Source organism: Pecten maximus, chromosome 5 (genome assembly GCF_902652985.1).
Source record: "Pecten maximus chromosome 5, xPecMax1.1, whole genome shotgun sequence".
NCBI lineage: Eukaryota > Metazoa > Mollusca > Bivalvia > Pectinida > Pectinidae > Pecten > Pecten maximus.
In genome coordinates this window covers 13,236,053-13,249,952 of record NC_047019.1, presented here as the reverse complement: position 1 = coordinate 13,249,952, position 13,900 = coordinate 13,236,053, and the positions used below count along the sequence as shown (strand labels likewise).

Here is a 13,900-nt window from a genome sequence, read left to right as displayed (position 1 = left end):
GCGCTTTGTCGTTCTGAGTATGGCGCATTCAATTGCTTATCTTCTTCAGTGGCTGTGTATCATTTTGGGACATTGTTTTAATGCTTTTGAACTCTTACATGATGCTGAAAATTTCTTTTTAATGTTTTGCCACCCTTGGTAATATCAACGACTCTGAATAAAAACTCTTGAGAGATATTTGTTACATGTATGTTTTCATTGATTTGAAACTGTTCAATATATCTTTGGAATTGTTTTGTAATATTTTGACATTGTTTGGTAATATTTGGGAAATGTTTGGTAATGTTAGAAACTGATTGGTAGTATTTGGTAACTGTTTGGTAATATATGGGAACTATTTGGTAATGTAAGAAACTGGTTGGTAGTATTTGGTAACTGTTTGGTAATATATGGGAACTATTTAGTAGTATTTGGTTGTGATATTTGGGAGAGATTTTGTAATTTATGGGAACTATTTGGTAGTATTTGGTTGTGATATTTGGGAGAGATTTTGTAATTCATGGGAAATGGTTGTTAATATTTAGAAACTGTTTGGTACTATTTGCAACTTATTGGTAAAATTTTGGAACTGGATGATTATGGGGGAATCATCAGAACTAGTTGGTGATATTTCGGAACTGTTTGATAATATTTTGAAACTATTGTGTAATGATTAGGTAATCTTTTAGCCTCCGGAAGTCTGTGCTGCTTTTAAAAGGAACCTTGTTAATGCTTCGGTATTCTGTTGCAGTGTCTCGAAACTTTATTTTCGCTCTTACGTGATGTCAATCAAGTGCTTGTGCACTCCTCAACGTTTCGTTTGGAACATTTCCCAACATTTTTTGTTCGCAGTGGTTGCTCATTTTTGTAATTCTAATTTCTGTTGTTTTTTTCATTGCAGTTGGTCTAGAACTCTTTTATAATGCTTAGATCTCTTTGGCACTGATTTGAATTCCTTGCTTATGATATTCGATATACGTACATCCATTCATTGGGGTGCTGCGCGTGATGCCAATGCAGTGATGAGTTGCTCGGTAATGAAACAAATTCTCCAACATGAAAAAGGTTTATAATGGACAATCATTAGATTGTATAGTAAAATATAAGTCCTGTATCATAACACATACCAATGCTTGTGTAAGTTAACATTTTATTTTGTTGAATGTTCAACATTCTACAATATATTGTGAGTACATCATCTTAACGTCGACGGTATTGAAGATCACACATCGTTTATCCAAAGGATTTGAAAACAGGTAAACACTTTCTATAGAACACATACACATACTATAGCACTATTCAGATGGACGTTTCTCCTAATAGCTATACACACGTACCCATTTTCTGGACTTTTTTTAGCTTGGCTGTCGGGTACAACTTTGGCCTTTTCATATCTAATAGTTCAGTCTGATGTCCAGGCGTTCCTGCTCTCACCATAGAGTTTTGGTTTCTTTTCACCGAACACATGTTACCTGAACATGTTGGACAATGTTCCGTCACTTTGTTACCGTTTTTAGAGAGATCGGAAATGTGTCCATTACTTACAGGTTCCAGTGTCTGATCCTGTAGCAACTTTACTTGTTCGTCGTAAGGAGGTGGAGCCATGCTTCTTATACGCGAACGACCATTTTCTACTATGGAGTCTTCGTAGCCGGATCCTCTCCAATCCGGTGACGTTTTCCGGAAGTGAGATGCTACAGGTCCTTTGTAGTATCCCGGTGTAACTCATAAATGTTCTTTGATTACTAAGAGACTTTTTCCAAATGCAGCAACAAATTGTTTCCTTGAAAGCTTGTCTGTACCGTTTAGACATCACATTGTACAATATAGGATTCACAGTCGACCCAACGAAATACAGAATACCTGGAATAAAATAATATAGAAATATTCTGTATAAATATTCTCATCTGAATGTGTTTGACGATAAGATAAAACAATGACCACCCCTGTTCATCATCCTTCCTGTAACAAGTCCCTATATGAACTCTACCAAAAGAAAATGCATTTATTGGGATATTAAGGAAATCGGATCAGAGTCATTTTTATTCTTATCATTCCACTTCGTATAACGTGAGATCATCGTAGGAGGCAAACATTTAGATGACTTTAGTCTGGACAATGCATATTTAAATAATGAATAATACTTAATTCAAGGTGTTAATATACCTAATGAACATATTTCCTACATCCGAGGTTGACAGCGATAAACATGAAATGTTGATTTCATAATATATAGAAAAAAATGATTTGTACACTTGAATTAATGGGTGTAAATAAAAGTCGTTCATCTTCTCCATGAACCTACGTTTGTACGAATTTCAATAGCGATGAATATTTCATTTCAATTGTAATATGATGCATGCAAATAAACATGTAATTCACAATAGCGTTATCATGGCACCTGTTTATTTGTTTAATAGGTATTTACCTGGTATATAAGTTTTTACCTGATATGAAGAAGAGATGACTCTGGACCTCGAGTAAGAGCTGTGTCCAGTTCGTGTTATACAGTGTCATAAGCCGCTGGGCATGGTAGGGCGCCCAACAGGCAAAGAAGGCCACAACGACAGCAACTGTCAATTCATAAAAAAATATCTTGTAAATAATGTAGCGATATACTGGAAAACATGCCATCAACTGGCACCAAAATGACGGTCAAATTAGGAATAAGGGCAATGACGTTGTCGAACATGTTATGTGATAAAATAATGAATACACATATAAAAAAGCCGTGAAATGTACACAACCTGTTCTGGTGGTATGGCAGAAATTTTGTTAAAAAAAAAAAAAAAAAAAAAAAAATTACTTTTACGATGTCATCATCAGTACAGTTAATCTTTGCCTGTATATTTTCTTTGGCATTTCAGAACCAAATCTGTACGATAGGGGCTTGACATTTGAAAGTCACGTGTAACTAACGCTAGCGATAGGTTAGCATGATCTACACTAGTGAGGAGTCGTGGATCATAGTTCACAATTATTATAGAATTTTATCCATAGAATCAGATTAACAGAACTACTTTTAGATGGCGGAGTGAAACGGTATCAATCCCAAACCACCACGTCACGTTCCATAGTGAATGATATTAACCAATCAAATCGAGGGAAGAAGTTAACCGACAGTGGACAATAAGCAATACACGTGCCGTTTAATTGATGACTTTATTGAGACAATAGGCACGGTGGCTGTGGTTGGAGTACTTTATAAACCGTAATTTGCCATGAAGTGTAAGATTACCATACCAATAATCAAATATTTTATCCGATCATATAACAACTCAACGTTTGATAAATCAGAATTAAATTCAGAACAATATCCTGGAAGGAAAGTATTGTTTAGATAACAAGTGTTAACAAGTGTACACCAATGAAAATTGAGACGATACTTCATCATTCCGGCACCCTTTTTCAAATGTATTAATATACAATTACAGCCCTTTGATGAGGCCGATAATAAGTTTTATCAACACAGGGAAAATATTAACCGATGACGAAAAATAAGACGATTCTTTAATTATAAAGTCCTTTTAGCCATTTGATCAGGCCGATAGTAAGTTTTATCAACACAGGGAAAATATTAAGCGATGACGAAAAATGACACAATTCTTTATTTTTAAGGTCTTGTAAGAATAAAACACTGATAACTTTTGTTCATAAGAGAGGCAACTCATACCTAACATCCTGAGAACTACTTTTATGGAATGTGATGATGTCCCGTTGCCCCGAGTTGAATCCTCCGATCCTGCCCTGTTCAGAGTAGTTCGACGTAGTGTGACGGCGATCATAATGTAAAGGACGGTGATGAGTGTCATCGGGATGATGAAGAAAAGGAAAGAAGACACTTGAAACACTATCCCCATCCGCGCCTGCCATTGCGGAGGAATATTGCACGATAACGAATCGGGAATCGGCGTGTTCGTACCAGGATAGTTCACATAGTAAAATATTCTTGTGTGGATCGGATATGGAATAGCACAAAGTAAGGAAAATATCCAGATACCAATAATGATCTTAATGGTCAGTCCCAGGTCGGTCATTTTATGGGATTTTAATGGATGGCAAATGGCGACGTATCGTTCCACTGTGAATGCTGTGATTGTCAGAACAGAGGCATATGACGTCACTTCCGACAGCATCGCTTTGAATATGCAGAACTCCTTTCCAAATCTCCACGGATATGCCTCCCATATTGTATATGCCTCTTGTGGCAGTCCTGAAAAATAAAAATAAATGGTATATTTATGTTAACTGTAACTCACCATCATAAAATAGAAGACGTCAACACATTTGAACATAATCGGAACTGGGCGTCTTAGGACTCTGAAACACTACAGGAATCAGCAGACAAAGGGCGTGGATCTAGTTTAGTGTTCCCTTCACCATACGTACCATACGGTACCAATCATGAAACTTTCTTCAACCGAAATGTGTAATAATATGTATGAAATGGAGATATGTACTGACACCCATTCCATAAACTAAGCCAAAAGTTGGCAACGGCTGGTTTTGATAAAAAAGACGCAAACAAAATTATTTTGTAGAATAAATATCTATATTTGGAATGTGGTGAGGTTTTTTTGTTTTTGTTTTTTGTTTTGTTGTTGTTTTGTTTGCTTTTGCTTTTTTGATATTTTTTTCTAATACATATACTCTTCACTCCTTATTTATGTCATCAGCTGATCTTTATTTCAACACTGATCATATGTTAGGTTAAGAAATAATAGAGTATCGTTACACCGTGTGCTATCACTCAACAATGTTTACATCTAAGCAATTCTAAGGCAGAGTCATAATGTAAGTATCACAGTTAAATTACCTGTATTGTTTATTTTTCCTTGGAATAGTCAGACAATTAGATTTAATTCTGTTTGTGACCACCTGTTTATCTTTAATTTCAACATGAACATGTACGACTAATGACATCACGACTTGTTTCATCCTTAACGTTTTTGGTAATTTTTGACAGTATTGATCATCCCATGTCTTCTCTACAGGAACACGCCTCCTCAACAGTGTGTTTATAGAGCTTATTAATTAACTCACTGTAAGGTCGTTAATGATTGCTTATAACGTGACCTTCAATGTATAATATAATAAGTGAAAATGAGGCAATTTCTTATAAGAATTGATGGTGTATTTTAAACTCTGTATTGTTCTAGTTGAAGACGAACAGGGGCTATTTTTTCTATAAATAACCCCCACTAAATTCCAGCCTGTCTGTTACAAAACCTTTGACTTTTAGACAATAGCTATCAAATTTGAACGTTTTAAGTACTTTCGTTGTCATTATTTCAAGCTGTTGTATAAAATAAAATGTAATAGGTGATATCAAATACATTTATAAGAGAAGACTTGGGCATAAAGGAATGCTTTTAGAAATAAAAACAGCCTTAAAAAGTCAAATTTGTACGTCAAAAACGACTGAAAATGAACTATTTTATGTGCTTTCAAATTTAGATCGCCACCTTGGCGTGACAGTTAACATTTTAAAACTTCTGAGTTGTGCCAGAAATGGACATCGTATTGAACCAATGCCTCGTGTGCACATTAAATGTGTTTTTATTTCCTCATCAAAGTGAAATCAACATTGGTTCTTTTTTTTTCTTTTCTTTTCAAATTTAACGTGAACTTAAAAGTACACATTCATGTTGGATCGATATCAGGGTATGAGTAACTCCAATAACATCAAACGATATCAAAATAATTTAGTATGGGGATCTTATGATATATATCTACACGAGTATGGGTTTTTCGTGTTTCTGGTAACACATGTTCCATTATCTAATGTGAAACATGCAAAGCACGAGTGATTCGACAGAGATTTCACGTTTCGGCATATAGTGTTCTCGCAGTGGTCCAACACGAGTTTTTTTGTTCGGCTGTTAACTTGGGATTGAAGTATCCTCACTAAATTTTGGTAGTGTGATCGTAGTTTCCTTATTATGACTCATGCATAGATAATATCATATGCGATCCATATACAGGACACCTTTATTGCTGTTATTAGATTCAAAATGTAATCTCGACGTTTTGATAAAGACATAAACCACTGTTATAAAATGTGTCCAGAGATTACAGACTGTGACGTTCAAAGTCCTTTTAACAACATACATCATGTATAATCTGTTCGTTACGGTGTAATCGAACGAACCGTACGCATTAAGTAACAAACACTGCCTTCAAAAATACGGTGTAATCAAACGAATCATATGCATTAAGTAAGAATCATTAATTAGGTGTAATCGAACGCACCGCACGCATTAAGTAACAAACACTGCCTTCAAAAATACGGTGTAATCAAACGAATCATATGCATTAAATAAGAATAATTAATAACGGTGTAATCGAACGCACCGCACGCATTAAGTAACAAACACTGCCTTCAAAAATACGGTGTAATCAAACAAATCATATGCATTAAGTAAGAATCATAAATAACGGTAATCGAACGAACCGCACACAGAAGTTATGTTGTGGTCAAATCATTAAGACCCGTAGTTCTGACCTCTGATCAGCATTTTTATTTCAGTCTAGTCGATATTTGTATAGGAATATTATGTAGATTTAAAGTCCTGACATTCCAGGGCGTTTATGTACGTGTCGTTATGATACTGTACTCGGTACATATGACAAGGTCAAGTCTTTCACCATTAGTCTCTGACCTGAACATATTGTATTTGCAAAAGTATTTAAAAAGGATCAGACACAGGTTAAAAACTTATGAAAATAATTTTTCTTCCATAACGAACCCTGGCGGCAATATACAAATAGCCAGTCAGTGTGAAAGTTAATGACAAAAATGATTTTCATAAAATTACATTTGAAAATAAATACTAAGTTGTAGGGTTTTGTTTTTCTTCATTCGTTTTTTGTTTTTGTTTTTTTTGTTTTTGTTTTGTTTTTTTGTTTTGGTTTTGTTTTTGTTTTTGTTTTTGTTTTTTTTTTTCAGTGTTCTTTTTTATTTTTATTATTAAACTTCGTTGGCGATATTTTTATATACATTGGTATATCACAACCAATATATTTGGTTACTCACCTTCATCTACACTGACGTGTTCACTTTGTACAAGATTATAATTATAGAATTAACAACACTTAACTACTCTAAGTCTTAACCACGGTTTGTTTACCTCTATACCTGCTGTGTTTTATTTCGTTTTTGTTTGTTTGTTTAAAGTCAATCTACAAGATGACAAATCTTCTGTGACGTTATGTTGTTTTGTTGTTGACGAATGCACGTTCTATATGTAGGGTTCTGTGTGAGAGGTACGTTCACTACATGAAATATCAATTATAATTCATTACGGATTCAACACGTTCATTAGGTTTTAAATCATAGTTGGTTGGAATCGTGTTTTTCACAGTGCGATGAAAAGCATCTATGATTAACCTGCATAATACATGTGCCATGTACAGCAACAGACCCTAGATTAATAAGTGCATGGGTACACGTGCTAAAGCACGCGCACTGTTCATTGGATAACCATAACGCTGAGCTGTTTTTCCTCCTGCTGGAGTAAATATTTACGGCATGTTCTGTAAACGGGCATGGTTACCGAACACGATCGGTGTATTTATAAACGCGGTTTGATCAATGTTTTCCTCGCCGGAGACAAATTAATCTAATTAGCAATCGTGCGTAAGAAAGTCTCGTACTTTATGTGAGAAACTTGATGATTGTAATGTACATGTTTATCTAGCAGGAGGATTTATGTTCTATACAACGGTGACTAATCCTGCTTTACAGGATGCGGAGATCTGAAAATGAATTATTGGTCTTTATGCGAATGTGATTAGAAGTAAAGTAGATTAGAGAAAATCGTTTTGTGTGTAAACTTTGTATGATGGGTAGAAAGTGGATGATGCTATATAAATTGATTATGCTATAAGGTATGTATATCGCCACGCGGTATACTGAAGTGTTTGTGTGGCTTTGGTAACGTGTCTCCGTCAATGACAACTTATGTCCACCCATTTCCTTATTAAATCAAGCCGTCTAATGGATCAGCTAATGCAATATTTCGGTTGCCACGAACATTGTGTACGTGTCTTCTCGAACCTATCTTCTGCGTTTTTCACAGTATGAATTGGTCAGTTCACGGTGGACATTGGTTAATGTCCTTTCCGTTGACGATAGGGAAGGATTGGCATGGCAGTGCGTAAATGCATCTTTATTCTTATTGAATACATGCAGAGACTTTTAGTTAATTTACGTTGTTTTATTGAAATTTGTCATTATTCGGAACAGTCTCTCGTCAATTAACACGATAGTCGGTCAAATTATTAAAAAGTCCTGATCCTATTTGGAAATATGTTTTTCTTTATCGTACGACAGCGATAGGGCTAGTGGTTTCATTGTCACTACCCTAGCTCTCACTTTGAAAACCTGACTTAAACCAGATTTGACCTGGATATGTTTGGCGGATGTCGTCGATGGACCAGACTTTGGCGGATGTCGTCGATGGACCAGACATTGCGGGATGTCGTCTGCTAACCAGACATTGCCGGATGTCGTCGATGGACCACACTTTGGCGGATGTCGTCGATGGACCAGACGACGCTTACCTTTCAGGAACACGTGGTCTTACCTTACTTGTCATGAGTCTCCGTGCAAATCTAATTGTGTTCATATTTCGCTCTCGCTTTAACGATTTCGAATCAGAATTATGGTTTCGCGTTAATTGTTTTATTGATACGTGAGAACGTCATACATGTTTTATTACTATCAACAGAATTTTTTTTTTTTTTTTTTCGTTTTGTTGGTTTTTTATTATTATTATTTTTTTTTCTCAGTATTGCGATATTTTTTTCTGAGTGAAATTTTATTAAGAACCAATTTATAAATGACTACAATTAAGACTATCATTAAGTCTTTCTGAAGAAAACCAGACATTTTGTTCCTTCTTTTGTATTATGGATGTAACACGTAAGGTTCAATTACGTGTCTGGTCGCATTACGCGTTTCCAAAGGATAATGGCTCACGAACACCGCCTACTTCGGACCATCTTAATGGTCATCTGAAGGTCATTGTTTGAAGCTTCAAGTATGCGCTACTCCCCAGAGATGTTTAGAACCTGTACAATAAAAATGCATTCTAACGGCAAACCTTATCTAAATGAAGAGTCATTACATTCGTTTTACGCGACATAAATTCCGAAGATAGATTATCCAACAGTCCAGTGTACGACGCTAATCAGACTAAATGTATGCACATTTTCCCCTACAGCGAACACATAAAGGAAGGCTTGATTTGCATTCGGCTTAATTCTGCTGTATAAACTGCGATTGAAACCAGGGGGTATTGTTGATAACTTTCACTCTCTATATCAAATGTCTGTCACAATGAGATGACGTCATGTCAAATCAATACAGGTTTTTCTTATGCAAAAGTGCACGCAACCATCAGAAAAAATGTGATATATGATATCAAGATTCTTTATCGCAGCCAAGCAGTCTGTCCCCCTCGCCTTTCCACCAGACCGCTCCCCCTCCCCATCTTCCCTCCCTGGTCGTCAATTACTACCGCCATTACACGAACATAACACAATAGAATACATTTATTACTTTGCTGCGTAATATCAGTATCAGATAAGGTTTAATACCCAGTCAAGCAGTAAAACGTGTCAGAACTTCCATAATCATATAAAATATCTACAATTATAATTCTCATATTGCACGATATCTCGGCAAAGTGTCGAAAGTTCTATTTTCGTTTAAAGATCTTTACATATCCGATTGAGGGAAATATGAAATAAACAACTTAAAATGTTTTATTTGTATGACAGGGTAAATCATGATAATGAAATAATTCTTCTGAATCCTGAAAGTGCCATTTTCTTTTTTTAATGCAATTTATTGTCAGAATGTTTATTGCATTAATAACACAGGTGTGTTGTCCCAGCCAAACATATGTAGTGTATTTGTACAAATACTGCGTGTTTGAAAATTGGTGTCAGTATGTCTGTTATGAGTACCTTGTGCTATCATCATTGTATTCTTAATTGGACACACTGTTCTGACGCTCTTTGCTATCTTTTATTTATTACATTTTTACTAGAAAAATAAAGAAAATTATTTATTCTTTCAACTTTTTTTTCTGATTTGCCCAATCAGAATGCTGCTTACAAATGACAATGGGGAAAATAAAGATTTGCATATAGCTCTCCGTCATGTTATACAACAATGTATGACGTTATAATGCAAGATAGAATACATAACGTCACAATTTGGCGTACATTTGTGAGCCGTTGACAAGGGACCGTAATGAATTCTGGGAGAGGTTTAGCTACTTCAGTGTATTTTGCTATAAAATGTAATAAACAGAATATCTAACAGCATATTAAGTAATACTAAATTTATTTCACTTGTGCGACACACTCGTAAAAATATCAAAATATCAGCCACACTTGTGAAATATATTTGGTATTACTGAAGACACCGCTAGATATCCTCGATGTATTGTATGAACCTGTATGGGCTGTTTTCCGTGGAATGAGGCACCTCTGAGATAAACAATCTCGATCGACACACGATTTAATTGACTCCGACAACTTCTCAAAAATCTTTTACAATATATGACAAATGTTTATTGACAGTGATATACAGAGGGGAGGAATTGCCCTTCGGAATAACTGGTGTAAAAGCTAAACTATTGATTTTAATCTGGCTGTGCAAGTTAATCGTATTTCAATTCCATTATGGATACACGTTTTGAGCGGTACACGATTTTTATCTCAATATTTCGTAATTTCTGTCTAAATGTGACGTTGCCAAAAGTACATGTTGAAATTGAAAATCTGTAATATTTTTGTAAATAAGTATAAAGTGGAAATCTGGTCGTAAATGAGGGAAATGTATTAATATAAGCTTTAAGCTTGTTTCTAGATCCCTCACCAATGTACAATTTGGAATGTATATGTACACTTGTATTGAATATAAATAAATACTGTTTACATAAAAAATGAAAACATCAATAAAATATCAGCGGGGAAAAAGCAAGTTTGGTGTACCTAGTATTATATTTAGAATCCTGGTCTAATCCCACTGAACTACGACCCTGCACTGTGAAAATGTAAAATCCAGCCGACCGTGACCTTGCTCGACGGTGCATGCTTTCAGCAGTTTTTTTTTCAAGTAAGCATGCATCCGAGGTACTCATGCACCATATGTGCTGGCACACCATTACAAATTGAACATTGGAACACTAGTACAGATCAATCACACATCATTTCTTCCGCAATTGAGTGAAGCCGAAAGGGGAAGAGTCATTGCTCTGATAATGACTAAATTAAATCAAATCATTACGTCGTGACGTCGAGATAGAGGCATACGTCTCTCGCACCTCCGTAACCGACTTCTGATGGCGACTGAGACGGCACGTCAAGTTGTCAGCACCAATGGCCGCCATTGTGTCCAAGAACGGTTAGGAATCTGTTACAGGAGTTTAAGACCACGACGTCCCTATGTTGATCCGCCACTTACACAGAGGCGACCCCAACGTCGAATGCAGTGGCTGCTTTCACATGCACCTAATCGGTTTTGTTTGACCCATTTGAGAGGGGAGGTCTGTTATGGTATGGATAGGTTTATTCCAAGGCGTGAAAATACATGTAAATCTTGTGTGTTATCCATGGTAATCTTACATCAGTAAGATGGCGGGATCAGGTCTTGAAACAACACGTTCTTCCTCATATCCATCAACGTAACCGTACTTTGCAGGAGGACGACGCCAACCCCAATGTTGATATGGGGTTTTGCGTGACTTTCTGGCTCAAAACAATGTTCAAGTTTTTGATTTGCCACCATTAAGTACAGATACGTCCATAATCGAGCATTTGTAGGACGAGCTAGACAGGAGGGTTAGGAAGGAAGCGCGTCAACGTCCCATATAGCAACGCTCAACTCACGCAGGCCCTTATTCATGGGTGGAATAATATCTCTCAAAGGAAAACAAACACATTGATGGGGTCAATGATAAGGAGAGTAAGATCAGCTACTGATGTCAGGGATGGGCACACACGCTACTGACTTGGATCAAGAAACAAACGGCGTAGGGTACCCTTGTTTGAACGGTATTCACGGAAATAATCGGAAACCCATACCATATAAACCTCATCAAAGAAGCATTTAAAATAACAGCTATCGAAAACAAATTTGCGTTTCTTTTATCCGCTATTATATTACAACTTACAGGAAATACCTACTAGAGTATACTGTACATAATGTACGTGATTGATATAATGACCTCTATTAAAGCCACTCAGTCGTAATTTATCCTCACTAATCAGACATGACTCCACAAACTATAAATAATATCAATCTCATTTGAATATATATGACAGATGGTCACACGAAAATAAATACACTGTATATTTACGTAAATGCATTGTATATACATGTAATGACACTCCTGCGTACCAACCTGCCTACGGACATGCACGTACAAAATTGGTTCTTTTCAGGGCTGGGATATAAATAAACTTAACATGTTTACATTATTGTTGTTCCATAGTAATGGCCATTTTTATGGCCGGCACAAGTCCAAACCGCCTAAACAACTAGAGTGTTTATAGATGTGCAGATGTATTTATTTAAGTGATTTGTACTCTGTTCGCTCTTGTGATCAGTGAACCGTCTGTGCCCAAAGGGAAGAATAATCAAAAGCAAAACAAATGTGTCGGGTAACACATTTTTTCATTTTTCGAATTTATTATTATAAAATATCACACTAAAAAATAATAAATTCAGACTTCACAAGGAAAACCTAGAAATGTAATGTGAAAGTTGTCACGTTTCAAAATCTCGCAGCTATGAAACTGATATGCATACATCCATTAATATATATCATATATTGCTGTTGTCTGAGGTATGTCAGCTGTTGCCTGTCAATGCTGCTATATTTGAGTTTAACATATATTCATTTAGTCTTTTAAAGTTGATTTGTATATAAAAAATTGTTGAATTGATTCATTTTCAGAATAAACCCGACTTATGAAGAAAAAAACAAACAAACAAAAAACAACAACAACAACAAGAACGCAAGACTGAAAATCATCGAATTTTCACAATTCTTGTAACAAAAATAGCCCATCCTTTGAAATTTGAAATGATTCGTCTTGGTTCTAATGCTTAAAGTTGAATGTCAATAGCTATTTAAGTGTCGCCAGGGAAGAACTGAATTTTGCAATAGAAAAAGAAAATATCAATATTCCACCGCAAATTTAAAAAAAAATCAGAGTTTTCTCCCTATTGTTGAAACTGTGTGCATATGCGTTTAAACAGCCTGACGCAGTACTGTTATGTATGAATTAGGTTACCGTAATATGACGGCCACGGTTTGACCGCTACATGAACATGTTTCAAGTGTTGAATGACTAGAGCAAATATTGACGCAAGTTATTGCCTTGTGAAAAATATATCGTGAAGTTATCTGTGTAAGTGATCTTTATGGTTGAAGCAGTTCAGAGCAATGTTACTATATATATACGTACTTCAGTTAAGAGTTCAAAGCGTCTACCGTACGTTTATTACAGATGAAATTTGATAAATTTTGTCGAATATCTAAAAGTGGCACAGATGTGAATGGAGAATATCGCAAGGAAGGAGAAGAAGACGTTTCTTCAGAAAAAAACGAAGGTCAATGTCTTGTCAAGGTCACAATTAAGTCGCTCACCTTTACTATAAGTAGATATCGATATTATCATATGGCTCATGAAATCAAGCCATTAAAGTCATTGAATACATGTTTAAATGATTTCCAACAACTGGGGTCACAAAGCTAATGCACTGTCAGATCATCGCCCGGCTGGGTCGAGCGATATAACGAAATACTAGCTAGAAATTACCAAGTTGACAAAAACTCTAGCCGTTGTTAAGAGGAAGTTGAAAATCTGACATTACTGTATCAAAGATTCACAAGTT

The 13,900-nt window shown here is 35.8% G+C and overlaps 1 protein-coding gene across 3 annotated transcripts in view; it reads right to left on the bottom strand.

The window, feature by feature from the left end:
• Nucleotides 1–1,112: 1,112 nt before the first annotated feature.
• The window catches only part of LOC117327215 (neuropeptides capa receptor-like), a 45,753-nt gene continuing 32,965 nt past the window's right edge, over nucleotides 1,113–13,900 (bottom strand). For all 3 annotated transcript variants that reach the window (XM_033884082.1, XM_033884080.1, XM_033884083.1), the window contains exons 3-5: nucleotides 3,653–4,192; nucleotides 2,427–2,552; nucleotides 1,113–1,842 (exon numbers count right to left, since the gene is read on the bottom strand). In XM_033884082.1, coding sequence (XP_033739973.1) covers nucleotides 1,517–1,842; nucleotides 2,427–2,552; nucleotides 3,653–4,192 — 992 coding nt within the window. In that variant the 3' untranslated portion in view covers nucleotides 1,113–1,516. The remainder of the gene's footprint in view (nucleotides 1,843–2,426; nucleotides 2,553–3,652; nucleotides 4,193–13,900) is intronic.